This window comes from Taudactylus pleione, unplaced genomic scaffold, assembly GCF_031769625.1.
Source record: "Taudactylus pleione unplaced genomic scaffold, aTauple2 ptg000038l, whole genome shotgun sequence".
In the NCBI taxonomy this organism is placed as follows: domain Eukaryota; kingdom Metazoa; phylum Chordata; class Amphibia; order Anura; family Myobatrachidae; genus Taudactylus; species Taudactylus pleione.
The window spans coordinates 3,902,338-3,922,029 of record NW_028284440.1 but is presented as its reverse complement, the minus strand read 5'-3'; the positions used below and the strand labels follow the sequence as shown (position 1 = coordinate 3,922,029).

Genomic DNA, 19,692 nt, shown 5'->3' with positions numbered 1-19,692 from the left:
GTTTTTGAATGCAGCCTGTGCCTCTCCCTCCCCCCCTGTTGTTGAATGCAGCCTGTGCCTCTCCCTCCCCCCCCCTGTTGTTGAATGCAGCCTGTGCCTCTCTCTCCCGTCCCTGTTGTTGAATGCAGCCTGTGCCTCTCCCTCCCCCCCCGTTGTTGAATGCAGCCTGTGCCTCTCCCTCCCCCCCCTGTTGTTGAATACAGCCTGTGCCTCTCCCTCCCCCCCTGTTGTTGAATGCAGCCTGTGCCTCTCCCTCCCCCCCCTGTTGTTGAATGCAGCCTGTGCCTCTCCCTCCTCCCCCCTGTTGTTGAATGCAGCCTGTGCCTCTCTCTCCCGTCCCTGTTGTTGAATGCAGCCTGTGCCTCTCCCTCCCCCCCTGTTGTTGATTGCAGCCTGTGCCTCTCCAGCCCCCCCTGTTGTTGAATGCAGCCTGTGCCTCTCCCTCCCGTCCCTGTTGTTGAATGCAGCCTGTGCCTCTCTCTCCCGTCCCTGTTGTTGAATGCAGCCTGTGCCTCTCCAGCCCCCCCCTGTTGTTGAATGCAGCCTGTGCCTCTCCAGCCCCCCCCCCCCCCCCACCCCAGTGTTGCATGCAGCCTGGCCCTCTCCCTGTTGAATGCAGCCATTTCCCCACTTACCTTTACAGGAGGTGGCTCCTTCCTCCACGATCCGCGGCTCCTCCAATGTCCACCTCGCCCTTCAGAGTCGTGCCGTGACGTCATGACATCACACGCGCTGACTCCAAAACAAGCTTTATTGAAAGCTTGTTTTGGAGTCTGACTACGGTACTGTAAGCTGGTGGAGGTTCGGCCCGAGCGGGCCGGACAGCCTCTTCCAGCTCTATCATTTAGTATTTCATGCAGGGGGCGGAGTTGGGGGCATTTTAGTGTAGTGCAGGGACCGGGAAAAATTTGGATTTTATTAGGTCTTATTTTCGGGGTAGGTCTAATTATCGGGGAAACACGGTAGCATTGTAAGGGGTATGACCTATACAGGAACTGAAGGTGAGGGTGACCCAGCAATGCCTTACCCCTGCATTATTAGGAGTGCAGGGCAGGGTTGTACCAGCACACACCTGTGCCATGGGATGGCCCTGATGACTTATACCCTAGGCATACTTCACATCATAATGTCACATCAGAGAAACCTGGGGGCAGGAAGCTGGGTACAGGGCATGACCTAATGACACACCTGACACCTCTCCGGACAGCAGGGTGCCCCCTTCAGACACCCAAAAAGCTGGAGACAGGTGCGCCATGGTTCAAGTAGTGGAACAGGAGTGAAACAAATTACAGCTGTAAAATATATTGTTATATACTCTGCCTCATGTATATAATAGAACTATAACATTTTTTAGAATGTAAGCTCTCACGAGCAGGGCCATCTACCCTCTTGTGCTTCTCCTTACTATAGTGTCATTTACTTCTTACTCACCACTAGGGCACCTAACACTTGGTTGCTTATGCTCTGTTGCTTATCTGGGTGATATGGTCGCTAATGTAGCAATATATATTATCCATGTCCTGTATTGTATTGTTCTGTAAGTCACTTGTATACAATTTGTTTTTGTACTTTGTAAGGCGCTGCGGAACACTTGTGGCGCCATATAAATAAATGATAATAATAATAATAATAATAATAGCTTTTATGTGAACCAAATAGTATTTTGGATTTAACCCCTTGAAAAAGAATTTAAGATAAATGTTTGTTCAGAAAAAGGAACTGCCGTATGTTCAATCCATAGCTTAAAAGGTGAACACTATCTTTCTTTTCTTTTCAAATATATTTATGTATAAAACATGAAATCAGCAATCAACAGTAGCATGACATATGCAAAAAACAAGTTATTAGAAAAATAGTAATAAAACATATCAATAGTAAGAGATGGTTCAAAATACCTATCGGAGGCAGTAGACCGCAAAACATCTTACAATCTTACTGGGCAGAGACCCACATGAAACAAATCGATATTGGAGGTTCATGAGAAAGAACATGCAAACCAGCAACAACATGCAGGTGGATTTTTTCTTTTTGTTATAAACATGTGGGTCTACTAAAATATAATGTGTAAGAAAAACATCTAACTCTAAGAAAGAAATAAGGCGAGGGAAAGGGGGGAGGGGAAAAGTGATGGTAGGAGGATTAGGAGATTTCCATTTGCTGGCTATAACTAATTTTGCATATATGCATAGTCTATATATTGTTCTACTCACTGAATGCATGGGTCCATGAAGTGTTGTAAACTGTTCACGAAGTATCAACACAATGTTGCAAAATTTGTGAAAATTGGGGCATTGTCATCAAACATGGTAGAACATGCCTACTTCACCGCAGTTTCTCCATCTCTGATTGGAAGAAAGCCAATGTATGAGATGTCAGGGATCATATTCCACCTTGTAAAAAACTTAAAAGAGGTTTCTCAGTTTACCCACACTAATAGCTGCCTTAGCAACTCTGAACTTCACATGGAAGATGTGGAAGGGGTACAACCCGAGCGATGATATTTGGGAGAGAAATTAAAATCCCCGCATAGTAAGACTCGACCCTGCAGGAATGTGTGAAGCTCTTGAAAAAACAAATGGATAAAATTTCAGTGGGCGGAATTGGGTGCATAGATATCTGCATCAGACACATATTCTACCAGTTTGAATGGTCACAAATAAGAACCACTACCCCAATTTTTTGTGTTTCTGACGCTTGATGCTTCAATAAAACATGTTTAAAAAAAAGTTCAAGAAAGAACCACTACCCCACTTGATTACAGTAAAACCTCTTAATTTGAAGTCAGGCGCAGAAAAGCAATATCATCCAAGAGCTTATTAACTTAGGAAAGCAATATATAGCATTTTTGTGGGGTATTAAGGCCTTTTAGGTACAGTGAAAGAACTTTAAGTGGCATCGCTCAGGCAGGAGCATTATGCCACCAAACAAGTAATTACGTAAAGTACAATAGGAATGACAAAATATAACATTAAATGAGATGGGATGAGGGAAGAAGGAAGGGTAGTAAAAAAATTGGGGGAGGACCAGGAAATGTAGCTGTGGACCCCCTCCTAGAGGGAGACCGGCTACACTCTTGGAGCGCACTGAAGAGTTAGGCTCTGGGTAGGGAGAGAGAAAAGCCCTGATGGCAGCACAAATCTAAGGGATGACACTAAAATACTGTTAAAATTTGTGGGGATGTTGGATTGGTGGAGTGCCTTCAAAAAGAAGAATACTTCCATAGCAACAATGTGACCAGATAATGCTAAATAAGATGTTTACGTAATCAGCAAATACAAGGTTATGCTGCCTTTCACTAAAATGAACATGTAAATGTGTGGTCAGAATAAAACATTAGAAACACTGAACCCGTTGTGGAGGTTCAGGGCAGGGTACTCGCTGTTTCTATAAGTGGTCATCCACCATGTATAGACTAACGAGCATTGGGTTCAAAACAGGAAACTCCCACACCAAAAAGAACATAGAGAGCTCAGATTGAGTAGCAATTGCTTCCTCCCAATGTGGATAACTATGAGTGGGCCATGTTAGAGGAGAGCGGTCTCCTCTTCCTCTGAGCACTAAGACCCAGGACGGCCAGAGGTGCGACCTTCGACCTGACTAAAGGACCCATTTGTCAATGAATATTAATACCAGTGGCATACTTAGATTAGTACTGTGGTGATACAAACGAATATGTCACTGGTATTCAGCATTTCTTACCATCGCCAGGTCCAGAGATGTCCCCCTTATCTGCAGAGTCCTCTGCTCAGCTGCTGGCTAAACAATAGGCTTTAATCCATAGGCACTCCATAGGAATAGGCTTTAATCCATGGCACTCAACCACCTGCAGTGTCTGACGTATGTGACCATGTCATTTAAATTATAAAATCACTCAATTGTTCTGCATTCACTTAAGTACACTCCAAACTGTATTTAGTTCAGGGTATGCTGGTTCCAAAATATTGCAATTAATTATTATTAAAGCCAGCCAACTCAAAATATTTGTGTGTGTGTGTTATATTTATGTATTTTTAGATGTATGTATATATATATATATATATATATATACATACATCGTGATAGGATCACTGGTAAAGTGGTCTGTGGCAGGTACATTTGTCCCAGATTCCTGTCTTAGGTGTTTTAAACCCCCAGGAGAAAGTCTGCAGTGTAGCAGGCTTGAGTCTCTGCTTTTTGAAAAGCCGGTTTGGGACCTGGGGGTTGTGTGTGAGAGGAGAGGGAGGGCTCCACCCATGGCCACTTCAGGTTTTGGGTCTTGCAGCCTGGTAACAGGCTTGTTAGGGTTCCCACCTGAGAGTGGCCAATATAAGCCTAGTTTGTTTAAGGCTAAGTGTCTCACCTGGGAGAGCAGGCAGGGAGTTTGCTCAGAGACACTTGGAAAACCTATCTGTGAGTGTTGTGCTGTGCCTTTGTTGCTGGTGAGGGCATTAGGCCCTGCCAGGTTCTGGTAGTGAGGGAACCACCTGTAAAGTTTGAGCCCAGCCAGGGCTAGGATTTATGTTTATGGTTTCTTTTTGTTGTTTCTGTTTTGCACAATAAAGACTGGCGCCGACCAGCTTGTACTCGAATCCAGTCTGGCGTACTGTTTCCCGGCTGCTGTGTGTGTAAGGAAGGAGTCCCCTACCCAGGAGAGGGACCCCCTAATCTGACTGTGTCACAATTTGGTGGAGAATGCGGGCACCCACACACACTGAAGTTGCAGCGAGAGGAAAACTTTCCGTTTAAAAATTAAAGGGACAGACACCCAATTTGTGAGTGTGGAAATAACGCTGTGTCCTTGGAGTCCCATAGAGGAGGCGTCAGCCAATGCTCAGAGAGGCAAGGTTCAGCTTCCAACCTACAGCCCAGGACAAAATGGAGGACATTATTAAGGCCTTGCTCCAAGCTACAGCAGCTCAGCAGGAGACGAATAAACTTCAGCAGGAATCTACCAGGGCTCAGCAGGAATCCACCAGGGTGCAACTGTTGGCCTTGGAGACAGCCCAGAGGCAACAACAGGTCGCCATCGAGGAAACCCGCCAGGCCTTAGCGGAAAACAGCCAGGCCATAAAAGAGGTGGTACAGCACCTGATCGCCCGACCCAGAGATGTTAATACTGGTCCTCCCACCCCCACTCACTCCGTACGAGCCAGTCACTTCCTCCAAAAGATGACTTCGAGTGATGATGTGGAGGCCTATCTCATCGCATTTGAAAGAACGGCCGAAAGGGAGAGTTGGCCCAAGGAGCAGTGGGCAAGTCTGGTGGCACCTTTTCTGTCTGGGGAGCCACAAAAGGCCTATTACGACTTATGCCTGGCTGATGCCAAGGACTATAAAAAACTAAAACAGGAGATCCTAACTCGCTTGGGAGTCACCACCTTTGTTCGTGCCCAACGGGTCCACCGCTGGGAGTTCCATATGGACAAGCCTCCACGTTCACAGATGCATGACCTCGTCCATCTGTCCTCAAAATGGCTACAGCCAGAGACGCTGACAGGACCACAGATCGTGGAAAGGGTCGTGATGGACCGGTACCTGCAATCATTACCTGTGACTCTGCACAAGTGGGTGAGCCATGCAGACCCTAAGTCCGCGGACCAGTTGGTCGAGCTAGTGGAGAGGTACGTGGCGGCTGAGGAGCTGATGAGTATGCCCCACCGAGCCCCGATGGTGCACCGGCGAACTCCCACAGACACTGGTAAGACTGTTCCAGGGGAGAAGGGTGCTGGGCGGTGGAAGGTACCTAAGACTGTGGGTGTAGAACCTGGAGACAGGCCTGCCAAGCCGGGAAGGTTCTTGCCCCGTAAACGACTAGACATTAATATGACTCAGTGTGTCCGGTGTGGTGGCTTCGGCCATATTGCCGCTAATTGTTCACTTACAGCTGAACCTATGCAATGTGATACTGCTCATGTCTACCGCAGGGGGTCTTTCTTTGCACAGACAGCCTGTACGGCTGACCGGCAGGCTGAGACTGATAAGCACATGTGTGTACTCACTGTAGATGGCAACCGAGTAGAGGCACTGCTAGACTCTGTTAGCTTGGTGACACTTATGAAAGCTGAGCTGGTGAACCCCTTGAGGCGTAAGGGGAAAACTGTTGGTGTGACCTGCATACATGGGGATACTCGATATTATGTTACTGCCGAGGTGAACATCGAGACACCATGTGGTTCTGCTATAGTTTCTGTGTGTTTGGTGCATGGTTGATGTACGATGCAATATTGGGGAGAGACTTTGCTCACTTCTGGAAGTTGTGGGAAAGCCGTTTTGTTCCAGAAGTGAACAACCCCGATCCATTTGAGAAGGTTGTCGATGTAGTGGAGGAGGGAGTTTCTTCTGAGTCAGAGTTATTCCCTTTTTCTACTATGATTGGCGAACTAGAGAATGCAGAGCGTGACGGTGGCCCACCAACTGATGTGTCTCCCACTGAGGTGGGAAGTGTTGTTGGGCCAGTTGATCGTCTGCCTGATTTAGAGGTCAGAAGAGAGGTCTTTGCCGTGGAGCAGTTGAATGACCCTACTTTGGTAAAAGCCAGGGAGAATGTAAAAGTAGTTGATGGTAAACCCGTAGACCCTGATAGTCCTTTGTCCTATCCCCACATGGCAATGTGTCAGGATTTGTTATATCAGGTGACTAAGAAGGGGGAAGATATTGTGGAACAACTAATAGTTCCCAAAGCCTACAGAAGAACAGTGTTGGATCTGGCCCATGGTCATATAACGGCAGGCCATCTAGGGGTAGAGAAAACCACTGAGCGAATAATGCAGAGGTTTTTCTGGCCCGGGCTTCATAAAGAGGTATCTGACTTTTGCGCATCCTGCCCTGAGTGTCAGTATCATGCTCCCAGACCACATTTTAAGGGTCCACTAGTTCCATTGCCTATTATAGAGGTGCCGTTTGAAAGAATAGCGATGGATTTGGTTGGACCCTTAATGAAGTCTGCCAGGGGACACCAGTATATTCTGGTCATAATGGAATACACTACCAGGTACCCGGAAGCGATCCCGTTGCGCAATACGTCAACCAAGACCATTGCCAGAGAGCTAGTTCATGTCTTGAGCAGGCTTAGGTATACCTAAGGAGATTCGAACTGACCAGGGTACACCGTTTATGTCAAAAGTCATGAAAGAGTTATGCCGCCTGTTCAAAATTGAACAGTTAAGAACTTCGGTTTATCACCCCCAAACCGATGGGCTGGTCGAGAGGTTTAACAAGACGTTAAAACACATGCTTAGGAAAGTGGTCAACAAGGATGGTAGGGATTGGGATTACTTATTGCCGTATTTATTGTTGGCCATAACAGAGGTTCCCCAGTCCTCCACCGGGTTTTCACCCTTCGACTTGTTGTATGGGAGACACCCAAGAGGGTTACTAGACATTGCCAAAGAGACATGGGAGGGGCAGTCTAGTCCTTACAAAACGGTGATTGAGCATGTTTCTCAAATGCAGGAGAGAATTGCTGCGGTAGTGCCGATAGTGAGAGAGCGCCTGGAACAGGCTCAACAGGCACAGCAGAGGGTATACAACCGCAATGCTCGGTTACGCAGCTTTGCTCCTGGGGACAGAGTGTTAGTGTTGGTTCCCACTGTGGAAAATAAACTTTTGGCTAAATGGCAAGGGCCCTTTGAAATCTTAGAAAGAGTGGGACAGGTCAATTACAAAGTTTACCAGCCGGGGAAAAGAAAGCCGGAACAGATATACCATATAAATCTGTTAAAGCCCTGGAAAGATAGAACGGTACTGTCGGCCGTCCGAGCCCCTCCCGTAAATCCAGGGCCCTTAGTTCCAGAAGTGACAGTGGCAAAAACCCTGTCGGCAATTCAACAACAAGAGGTCAAGGAGTTTCTGATCAGAAATAGGGTGCTGTTCTCTGACGTACCTGGGAAAACCTCGGTCATTAAACATGACATAATCACTGACCCAGGGGTTAAAGTTAATCTAAAGCCCTATAGGTTACCAGAAGCACAAAGAGAATCGGTGTCAAAAGAAATTAAAAATATGCTAGAGTTAGGGGTTATTGAAGAACCACATAGTGAATGGTCAAGTCCCATTGTGTTGATTCCAAAGCCCGACGGGAGTGTGCGTTTCTGCAATGACTTCCGAAAGTTGAACAGTGTGTCAAAATTCGATGCCTGCCCGATGCCAAGAGTGGATGAACTGATTGAGAGACTAGGGACGGCAAGGTATTTAACCACTCTTGACCTAACCAAAGGGTATTGGCAAGTACCGTTAACCGAGAGCGCCAAACAAAAGACAGCTTTTTCAGCGCCAGAGGGCTTGTTTCAGTACAAGATGTTGCCCTTCTGGCTACATGGGGCACCTGCTACCTTCCAAAGAATGATGGACAGGATTCTAAGGCCTCATAGACGGTATGCGACTGCTTACATAGATGACATGGTCATTCATAGTCCTGATTGGCAGTCTCACTTACCCAGGGTACAAGCAGTGTTGGACTCCATCTATAAGGCAGGTTTGACAGCCAACCCAAAAAAGTGTTGTCTAGGCATGGAGGAAGTAAAATATCTGGGATACACCATTGGCAGAGGCCTGATAAAGCCTCAGCTCAATAAGGTTGATGCCATACAAAACTGGCCACTGCCTCTGAATAAGAAGCAGGTGAGAGCCTTCTTGGGAATTACGGGGTACTACAGGAGGTTTATACCCAACTTTGCCACCATGGCAGTCCCACTGACTGACCTGACCAAAGGCAAACAAAAAGTCATGGTGGAATGGAGTCCTGAGGCAGAAAAAGCTTTTCAGGAGTTGAAAGTAGCGTTGGGTTCCCAACCAGTCCTGATGACTCCTAATTTTGACAGGGAATTCATAGTACAAACCGATGCATCAGAAGTAGGTATAGGAGCGGTCCTGTCCCAGAACAAGGAGGGTGAGGAACACCCTATTTTCTATCTAAGCAGAAAGTTGAATGTACATGAGAGAAACTATGCCACAGTGGAGAAGGAGGCGTTGGCCATAAAGTGGGCGCTAGAGGCTCTCAGGTACTACTTGGTCGGAAGAAAGTTCAAATTGATCACTGACCATGCCCCTCTGAAGTGGATGTCCGAAAATAAGGACAGTAATGTGAGAATTACGAGATGGTTCTTGGCGTTACAAACTTTTAAATTTTCAGTGGAACACAGGCCAGGAAGCCAGCTGGCCAATGCAGACGCGTTGTCACGCGTTCATTGTTTGGGGGCTTCAGTTGTTCCGCCCCACAGGTCGAAACAAAGGGGGGGGATATGTGATAGGATCACTGGTAAAGTGGTCTGTGGCATGTACATTTGTCCCAGATTCCTGTCTTATGTGTTTTAAACCCCCAGGAGAAAGTCTGCAGTGTAGCAGGCTTGAGTCTCGGTTTTTTGAAAAGCCGGTTTGGGACCTGGGGGTTGTGGGTGAGAGGAGAGGGAGGGCTCCACCCACGGCCACTCCAGGTTTTGGGTCTTGCAGCCTGGTAACAGGCTTGTTAGGGTTCCCACCTGAGAGTGGCCAATATAAGCCTAGTTTGTTTAAGGCTAAGTGTCTCACCTGGGAGAGCAGACAGGGAGTTTGCTCAGAGACACTTGGAAAACCTATCTGTGAGTGTTGTGCTGTGCCTTTGTTGCTGGTGAGGGCATTAGGCCCTGCCAGGTTCTGGTAGTGAGGGAACCACCTGTAAAGTTAGAGCCCAGCCAGGGCTAGGATTTATGTTTATGGTTTCTTTTTGTTGTTTCTGTTTTGCACAATAAAGACTGGCGCCGACCAGCTTGTACTCGAATCCAGTCTGGCGTACTGTTTCCCGGCTGCTGTGTGTGTAAGGAAGGAGTCCCCTTCCAGGGAGAGGGACCCCCTAATCTAACTGTGTCACAATTTATATATACAGTATATGTCTCATATATTTGTAATATACCACACATTTATACATAACAGATACACATACAGGCACACAAGCAAACAAACACTCATACAGTCAGGTCCATAAATATTGGGACATTGACAGAATTTTCATATTTTGGCCTCTATTCATCACCACAATGGCTTTGAAATGAAACAAAGAAGATGTCCTTTAACCGCAGACTTTCAGATTTAATTTGAGGGTAATTACATCCAAATCAGGTGAACGGTGTAGGAATTACAACGGTTTCTATATGTGCCTCCCACTTTTTAAGGGGCCAAAAGTAATGGGACAAACTAAACAATCCTAAATCTAACTTTCACTTTTTAATACTTTGTTGCAAATCCTTTGCAGGCAATTACAGCCTGAAATCTGGAACGCATAGACATCACCAGACGCTGGATTTCATCCCTGGTGATGCTCTGCCAGGCCTCTACTGCAAATGTCTTCAGTTCCTGCTTGTTCTTGGGGCATTTTCCCTTCAGTTTTGTCTTCATCAAGTGAAATGCATGCTCAGTCGGATTCAGGTCAGGGGATTGACTTGGCCATTGCATAACATTCCACTTTTTAGCCTTAAAAAACTCTTTGGTTCCTTTTGCAGTATGCTTCTCGTCATTGTCCATCTGCACTGTGAAGCGCCGTCCAATGAGTTCTGAAGCATTTGACTGAATATGAGCATATAATATTGCCTGAAACACTTCAGAATTCATTCTGCTGCTTTTGTCAGCAGTCACATCATCAATAAATACAAGGGAACCAGTTCCATTGGCAGCCATACATGCCCATGCCATGACACTACCACCACCATGATTCACTGATGAGGTGGTATGTTTTGGATCATGAGCAGTTCCTTTCCTTCTCCATACTCTTCTCTTCCCATCACTCTGGTACAAGTGTCTCATCTGTCCATAGGATGTTGTTCCAGAACTGTAATGGCTTTTTTAGATGTTGTTTGGCAAACTCTAATCTGGTCTTTCTGTTTTTGTGGCTCACCAATGGTTTACATCTTGTGGTGAACCCTCTATATTCACTCTTGTGAAGTCTTGTCTTGATTGTTGACTTTGACACATATACTGTCTGAAGGCTGCACGGGGGTTCCCGCAACGTTGCACCCAAAAAACCAATTCTGCACTTTTTTCCGCCTCCTATTTCATAGGCGAAACTTTTTTGCCTGGTGCATTGCATTGACTTTTTACCTAGGTTTGAAGTCATTCAAATTGAATACGGAGTAAAACCAAAACAGGCGAAGATGACGTCACCGGCGAAAAAGTTTCGCCAAAAACACGCGAAAACGGCTTTTTCGCTCCAAATTGAAGACGGGCCATAGTATTTTTTTATTGTTTTGTAAGGAGGGGGTCTGGCCACACCTCTCCTGGTTGGACACGGCCCCTCCCAGTACTGGGGCCTGGTGGAGCTGTCGGCAACCCTGTGCAGAGGGCTCTGCCAGTCAGAACTCTCTGTCTGAGAAGCTGCCTATATTTATGCGGGATGCAGTCAGGAAGCCGATGGTCGAAATGCCGACCGTCGACTTCCCGACTGTCTAATCCCGGCAGTGGTCTGACAGACGTCGAAATCCCAACGCCTGTCATTTTACCTACACCTGGAGCCTGACACTCGGCATCCCGAACGAAGGTAAGTCGGATGGCGGGTGCGGACAGCCGCGCGGGGGGGAGGGTTAGATTAGGGGCTCCCAGGGGGGATTTAGGATTAGGCCCCCCCCCGGGAGGATTAGGGTTAGGCTAGGGGAAGGGAGGGTTAGGGTTAGGCACCCCCGGGGGGGAGGTCAGGGTTAGCCTTCCCCCAGGAGACTTAGGTTTAGGCTGTGGGGAAGGGGAGGGTTAGGTTTAGGCACTTACAGGAGGGGTTAGGGTTAGGCACTTGGGGGGAGGTTAGGGTTAGACACCGGCGTCCGGCTGTATTTCATACCGATCCCATTTATACAGTACATCCACATTCTAAAACTAGATTTTGTTTTGTGGAATGAGATTATTTAAATGAGATAAAAGGGTGGAGAAGGTGGCGTTAGGGAGGCGGTGGCTGCTATACAGGAGCAGCACAGCAAACACTTGATCCTAGTCAAGTGTTTCTTCCAGCAGAAACACTTGACTTGGATTGGGGTTGCTGGTAATCAAGAGGCTGCCTATACAGTACATTAAATGTGAAAACTTTAGTATTTTCCAAATGCTCATTTATAATAAGAAACATTTCTATGTGCATTTTGACCAAAGTAATAAAAACATTACGACAAACAAAACATATTGAAAGGAAAAAAATTTAAATATAAATGAATGCAGTGAACTGTCATAATGTAGCAATGAATGTTTTCAGGCAGACACTCAGGGCCTGATTCAGAGACGGACGCTCTGGAAGAGCGATCGCTCTGAATCAGGGCGTTTTTTGTTTTTTTTTGAGCGGCCTCCTGGCCGCTCGCACAGCTGTGGGTTACCACCCACAGCTATAGCGAGCGGCCAGGTTGATGGTCGTGATGGTCAAGACCATCGCGACCATCGGGCTTGCGATGAGACCCTTGTGGTAGGGTCTCGTGGCCGCAAGCCCCAGAAAGCTTTCAGCTCTAACAGAGCCGGAAGCTCTCCCACTGACATCACTGGTGATGTCAGTGGGGCCGCCCCCAAATGGCAAGCGTTCCGTTGGGAACGCCTCAGTTTGGAGGGCCACTCCCCCCCCCCCCCGGCCCGCTCACCAAACGGGGTGAGCTGTCACTTGCCATCGACAGCTCGTCCCCTTTGGTGCGAGACCCGGAGCGACGGAGCACCCGTCGCTAGCCGGGTCTCGCGCATGTGCATGACGGAGCAAGCTCCGTCGTGCGCATGCCCAGTGGGCAAACATCGACCCGGTTGCGAGCGCTCAGCGCTTGCAACCGGGTCTGAATCAGGCCCTCAGTCCATACAGACACAGATTCATTCTCCAGGGCAATTCTAAACACTGGGCTGTGGGCCTGGACCCATGTGTAGGATGTGATAGGCCGACAGCTCACATAGCAGTGCAAATAGAAAGGTGCTGGGTAAGACTGAGCATAATCCTAACTGTAATGTTGTTATTCTCACCTGTAAAATTATTGCATGAATTATTAAACTAACATATGAACTGTGTCCTGCCTCTGTGCATATTATTTAGCTGTTGGTGAACAAATTTCCTGGGACCATATGAGCCATCACCGTGGGTGCTTGAACAACACCAATCTGCAGCAGATACGAATGAGTTTGGTATATCAGGGGGACAGTGACAATGTTGACATAATGTAGACATGGTCAAAATGTCAACAGAAAACATGTGGACCCGTTCATCATCTTGACCATGTCGACATTCAGCATGTTGACACTTCTGAAATATTGACAATGTCACAGTCTCGACAGTCTAGTTTAGAGGCATGCCTCACCCTAACCCCTAAAGCTAACCCTAAGACTAATAACAACATTTTCACTATGTCGACATGTCATATGTCTATAATTTGTCCGTGTCAAAATTTTTCAGATGTCAACATGTTAGATCTCAACATCAACCAATCAAATTCTAGCTATTATCTTCTAGAAGGTGCAGGTTAATGTTAAGTAGAATCTGATTGGTTGCTATGGGCAACATCTCTTTTAAAATTCATTCTAAAAACTCTCACTTTAGTAAATGTACCCCTTACTGTTTATTGATATATGCTGTAGTGAATATGTGAAGAACATCATCTAATTTCCATACTTTTAATATTTATTTCAGCAAGGAAGCCAGTCACGCAGTGTTAAACATTACTGGTACACCTCCTGGCCTGATCACAAGACTCCAGACAGTGCTCAGCCACTTCTTCAGCTAATGTTGGATGTGGAAGATGACAAAGGAATGTTTGTTGGAAGAGGTCCTGTGGTCGTGCACTGCAGGTGATGTTCGATATCAGTCTGTTTCATATTTCCCCTATATTGCTTTGTTCCTCCAAAGGACAATGGGCTTGATTCAGCAAGGATCATAGAAGCGATTATGCACACAGTTTCACTGCGATCATATGCTAATCCACTGTGTTTGCTATGCCGTTGCAGCACAACATGAGGATGCCCACCTTACCTTACACACATCCGTACTACTTAGCAAGATGGCGAAACCATCGGTAACATCAAGTACCATCGCAGCCTCACGCACGCTTGTACAAGGTCAGACCTTACTCAGAAATTGCTAACCTCCTGGTACGCAGTGAGAGCTCAGGCTGCATATGCCATTGCAGTGGATAATTTATGAACGCTCCTGCAACGACGTTCAAACGCACTGGCACGCCTGCTTTTCGCCGACCACCCCCTAGTCACCACCACCAAATGGTACTTCCTGTCAATCACTCTGCAATGGGTCTGCGTAGCCATTTCTATCGCAGTCCTGATTGCAATGGAGTGTTCGCATGTGAACACTGCGATGCATACGCATGCGCACTACGCAACAAATGGCCGATAGCGTGCGTAATCGCAGTTGTGATCCTTGCTGACTCAGGCCCAATATTCTGCTCTGGTTTTATCTTCCAATGTAACTACCTAAGCTGAAATATATTTTAATAATAATTATTTCTATTTCAATTAAAGTAACTCTCCCAGTTGAAGTGGACCTTGTTGGAAAATGCTGTATGATATCTAGATGATAGAGCTAGCAACCTGCAATAATATTGAGTATTGAGGAAAGTACACCTTAACAATAATCTAGAAGTCCAAACTGTTACAAGTTGCAAGTTCCAGACACGTAGAGTGGACCCCAGCACCAGTATTTGTTAAACTTAATTTAAAAAAAAAATGTAACTATTGAAATTCACTGCAATTCGTTTGTCTGCCACCAGACAGCACTTTGAGAACATTGTACTATGTATGTAGATGAATCAGAAGTACTGCATAATGATCTTTGTAAATGTCATTATTATGTTAACTTCCTTGCTTAAACCATTTAATCGGCAGCATCTGTTGTCTGAGAGAAGGTAACTTTCAGTCACTTGCAGAATAAACATACTGCTGCATAGCAGTGCCTGATAATTATCTACATGTAAGCTGAGTACACACAATAAGATGTGTGTACCCAGGGATGGTGCGATGTGATGTAACAACAGATCATGCACAGTACCCATCACATAATCCGGTGTACGGTGGCGCGATGTGTCATTACATGTTACATGTAACAGCACCAGGTTATCCATTGCATCATCCCATCTACTATGCAGAACACCAGTTGGAACAATGCAACGAACGACCGTTGTTAACGACCGATTGGACATACACACCATACAATGTGTATAATACAGTACAATGGGCGTGCTTCAGAGGTGGACGGTAATGCATACTCAACTGCATATTCTCACAGATCGCAGTAACTAAACTATGTTAATGCAACAGATGGCAGATTTTGTATTGAGACACCCACCAGAGCCCTCATAGTTGCCTGCACCTGCCTACACAAACGCAGCATTGCACGCAGATCTTCAAAACATTGACAGCTCGAGTAAGTCTATGGTCGCTCAGAATAGCTGTGGTAACTGAGACGCTGGCGATTTATTCTGTGCGTGCACGTTCGCAGATGCTGGCTAGTACACACCCAGGAATCAGCCCAAATTTTGGCCGGAACTCCCCGTAACCACCCACATAACGGTCTCTTCCTGTCAGTCAATCAATTGCGAGTGAATCCTCACAGCATGCACGATCGCAATTCATTTGCAGTGTGTGCGCAATGCGGCTGGGATCGCATATGCAGCAGGGGGGGTCATGCACCTCCTGCCGCATTTGCATGATTGCAAGGATCGCATTGTAAAGCTGCCTGCATGCATACATCATATATCTATAGCATGCGTGCAGCTTTGCAATTGCGATCCTTGCTGAATCAGGCCCTTTGTTCCTTATTGTTTTAAATTGCAAAGAAGACAGCTATGTTTAGTTACAAATTGTGCCCTGGCCACAATATAAGTTGTTTATTATTACATTTGTTCTTAATTTTTATTCTACAGGTAACATTATTTTGTTTTATAAAACAATTGCTATTTTACCAACAGTAGGCATAATATATTATATACTATGGTGGTTTTTTTTTACATTAACTTGGCTTCTTCTATATCTTGCAGCAATTATTGCAAGTTGAATGACCGATATATTGTGTGTACATCGGCCAGTGTGTACATACAGTGTCTGTGAATGACGTCGTTCACAGACATATTGCGTCGGCTGTGCAGGTCCACTGTGTCATTAAGGCCTTGGGGGGATAAGGTTTTCATTTAAAAGATCCAGAAGGCTTCACGATTACATAATAAATTGAATCTATCTCCCCCTCTATGTGCACAGGTTCATTCATCTTTTTGCCTCCTATTAGCTTTATCTTCCTTTTATCAATTATCTTTTTAGGGATTTATGAGGTCCGATGTTGCTTACTATTCCATTCTGCCCTAGTGCTAAATATTGCAATGTTTAGCATAGTTTATATGAAGTTTCTGTCACTATATCAGATATCAGAGATTTATTATGATCATATCATCATTATTGTATTTTCTATTGATTTTGGGCCTGATTCAGACCCACTCGCGAGCGGCTGTCCGCTCGCAAGTGGGTCGATGGTCTGCACTGAGCATGCGCACGACGGAGGGAGCTCCGTCGTGCGCATGCGCCAGACACGACGAGCGAAGGACTTTCCTTCGCTCGTTGTGTCCGATCAAAGGGGGCGTGCTGTCAATGTTGATTGACAGCACGCCCCCTTTGGTGGGCGTGCCAGTGGCGTGCCTCCCTGACGGGGGCGTTCCCACGGGAACGCCTCCCGTCAGAAGCCGGCCCACTGACATCACTAGTGATGTCAGTGGGAGTGATTTTGGCTCTGATAGAGCCAAAATCACTCCGGAGTTTGCGGTTGAAAACCTCAACCGCAGGCTCCGGCTCGCAATTTCGATGGTCGCAATGGTCACGACCATCGCGGCCATCAAAATGCACGCTCGTATAGCCTGTGGGTGGTGACCCACAGCTATACGAGCGTCCAGGAGGACGCTCCATGAAAATGGAGCCCGGCCCTCATTCAGAGCGTGCGCTCTGCTCAGAGCGTACGGCTCTGAATGAGGGCCTTTATTAGTGGGCATTTAATCAGTGTTCTTATTAATGGTCTGGTTTTACATATTATTAGTTTCTATCAGTGACGTGCGGTGAGGTAACTGGCTGAGGAGGCACTGGCTAGTATCAGATTTACAGAATAAGGCCCCCCGAGGGTTCATGTGGGCCTTATTCTACCCTCCAACATGACCCGTTCCATCAGGTACAAAATGCTCCGCTCCTGGACTTCCTACCTAATTTGTGATTGCAGTCACCTGTGTTAAACTAGTTAATTGATGAGAAGGAATCAATATGTAATGCCGCCGGCTCTATTCTCGGCGGATGAAATACCAACGCTGGAAGGCTGAAGCATGAAGATCCAGACTGGGGCAGGTAAGTACGCTAACCCTCCCCTTTCCACCCCCTAACCATCCCTTAGTGGTGCCTAACCCTAAAATGCCCAGGATGGTGCCTAACCCTAAGACCCCTCAGGTGTGCCGGAACCTCACCCCCCCTCCCCGCACCATAAACCTAATGGAGGGTGCTTTACCCTAACCCCGCCTCGAGCTAGTCTACCCATAACCCTCCCCGGGGGGGGTGCCTATCCCTAAGTCCCCCAGGAGTGCCTAAACCTAACCCCCCCACGGCTAAATGCTACGATACCTCGCTTACCTTTGTTTGGGATGCCGAGCATCAGGATTTCGGCGTCTGGCTAAAGATAGACGTCGGAATTTAGTACCAGGTTGGGCTTCCAGCATTGAGATTCAGCCAGCATTCCGGACGGTGGTAATTTAACTGCATCGCGATGAGAAGGGTGTTTCAACACAGGTGGCTGCAATCATTAATTAAGAAGGAAGTCCAGGAGCAGAGCATTTTGTACCTGATGGAACGGGTCATGTTGGAGGAGCTGCATTATACAAAGGTGCAGTAGTATATAGTGCGTGGAAATTGGGTGAGTTTTGTTCAGGGATGTGCCTCACCTGCCATACACTTTTTTCTCCAGAGTTTTGACTATAAAAATTATTAGAATAATACAAAGAAGATATTTATAATATTGTATTTAAGATTTTCTTATTATTTTTATAGTCAATACTTTGCAGTATACCTAAACATGACAGGAACGGCTTTGCTAACCTGCCTCACCTGACAGCACATCACTGGTTTCTATGTATTTGCATTGTCATTTATGTTTTCTTTTATTATAGTATTAGGTTTTCTAATTATTTATATACTGCACAATTTATTGAATTTACTATTAGTTTTGATTTTCTGTGAAGTGAACGAATTGTTTTCTATGGACAATGTTGGAGTTTTCACATGGCTACACATATGAGCCTCTTAGATGCTTCTGCACACTTGCACCTACTTATTCTAATTAACCAAGGTATATATGAAAGATCCAACTGAGTGAGGTTCATTACATCTGAAGAAATGTTCAGCATAGAGACCAAGAAACGCATTAGCTGTCCTCCCTGTCACGAATATGGGTCTTAGCATTGCTGACAGGTGCAGACTTTCATTCAAGGCTCTTTCAAAACATCACAGGGACATCTCCCTGTGATTAATTGCTGCATCTGTTCACTCACCTGAACAGGTGCAGCAATTACTTAAACCAGTACCTGTGTACAACCCATTGCCTGAACAATGAGTTCATACCTGGATAGATCAAGGCTCCAGGAATTCTCTGTATCCTGTATTGTGTCTTCCGTGAAGTTACCATATCGCTCAACTGTCAGCTTCACAGCATTCATTCTGCTACAGATCAGCATCACAGCGTTCACACTGATCTACCGCTGTATTCCTATTCTGTCAGCGCTGCAGCTTCCACACTGTGCACAGATCCATTACTCACCTGCTGCTGTGTCTGCAGTTCCACCAGCGTTACAGCATCCACACTACTCACCATCTTGGAAACATCCACCACAGTGCTCCGTTACCTACCAGGCCTGCAGTTCTTATACTGCATACAAGTCAGCCTTACCATCGCCCTCCAGCCTACAAGCATACTCTGCTATTTACCTCTGCTATTTACATCATACCCCTGGGACATTGCTTATTGTTCTGTTCTACTCTGTGCTCAAAAGTTATCCAGGTATATAGTATACTACCCTACTAGTGGTATTGGTTTCTCTGCCTTGGGCTGGTTTAGTTAAGGGTGCTGGTTCCAGGACTGTAGTTCAGTGTGAGGTACAGGGCCGTAGCTAGGGTAGTGCGGCCGGTGCCATCGCACAGGGCACCACAGGTCAGGGGGCGCTGTTTGGGCCTGTCAAATTTTTGACAGGCCCAAACAGCTGTAACCCTGGCACGTCAGAGCTGTGCCAGGGTTACAGCTTTCTAAAGTTGTATCCTGGATACATAAGCCCCCTGGTCTGAGTTCTGAGGTCCTATATATCAGTACTATGATATTCTGAGTTCCGGGGTCACCCTTGTGGCTGGAACATGTTCCTGATCTAGTAGGCCTCTGTGGTCACTAGGCGAGATAGTGCCCGGTTACCTGGGAAATCACGCCGGTTCCAGTTTAACTTCCTTGCACATCACTAGTCTGTTGTTCCTAAACTTACATTAGTGTCTAGCTTCCTGTTTGCTCATGAGCCAGAGCTGGATCAAGCCATCTCGTCAGAGCCACCCCCTAGGCATAGGCATTATAATCAAATGCCTAGGACGAATTAAACACCTAGGGACATTACAGGGCTCTGCCACTGCCTCCCCAGATACCACTGCCTCCCCATCTGCCGCCCCCCCCCCTTGCCACTGCCACCCCACCTTCCGCTGTCCCCCTCCTGCCGCTGCCTCTCCCCCACTGCTGCCGTGTTT

The 19,692-nt window shown here is 46.5% G+C and overlaps 1 protein-coding gene across 2 annotated transcripts in view; it reads left to right on the top strand.

Moving 5' to 3' along the window:
• PTPRR (protein tyrosine phosphatase receptor type R) overlaps positions 1–19,692 on the top strand; it is a 246,084-nt gene that overhangs the window by 211,216 nt on the left and 15,176 nt on the right. For both annotated transcript variants that reach the window (XM_088452526.1, XM_088452528.1), the window contains one exon: positions 13,577–13,734. In XM_088452526.1, coding sequence (XP_088308652.1) covers positions 13,577–13,734 — 158 coding nt within the window. The remainder of the gene's footprint in view (positions 1–13,576; positions 13,735–19,692) is intronic.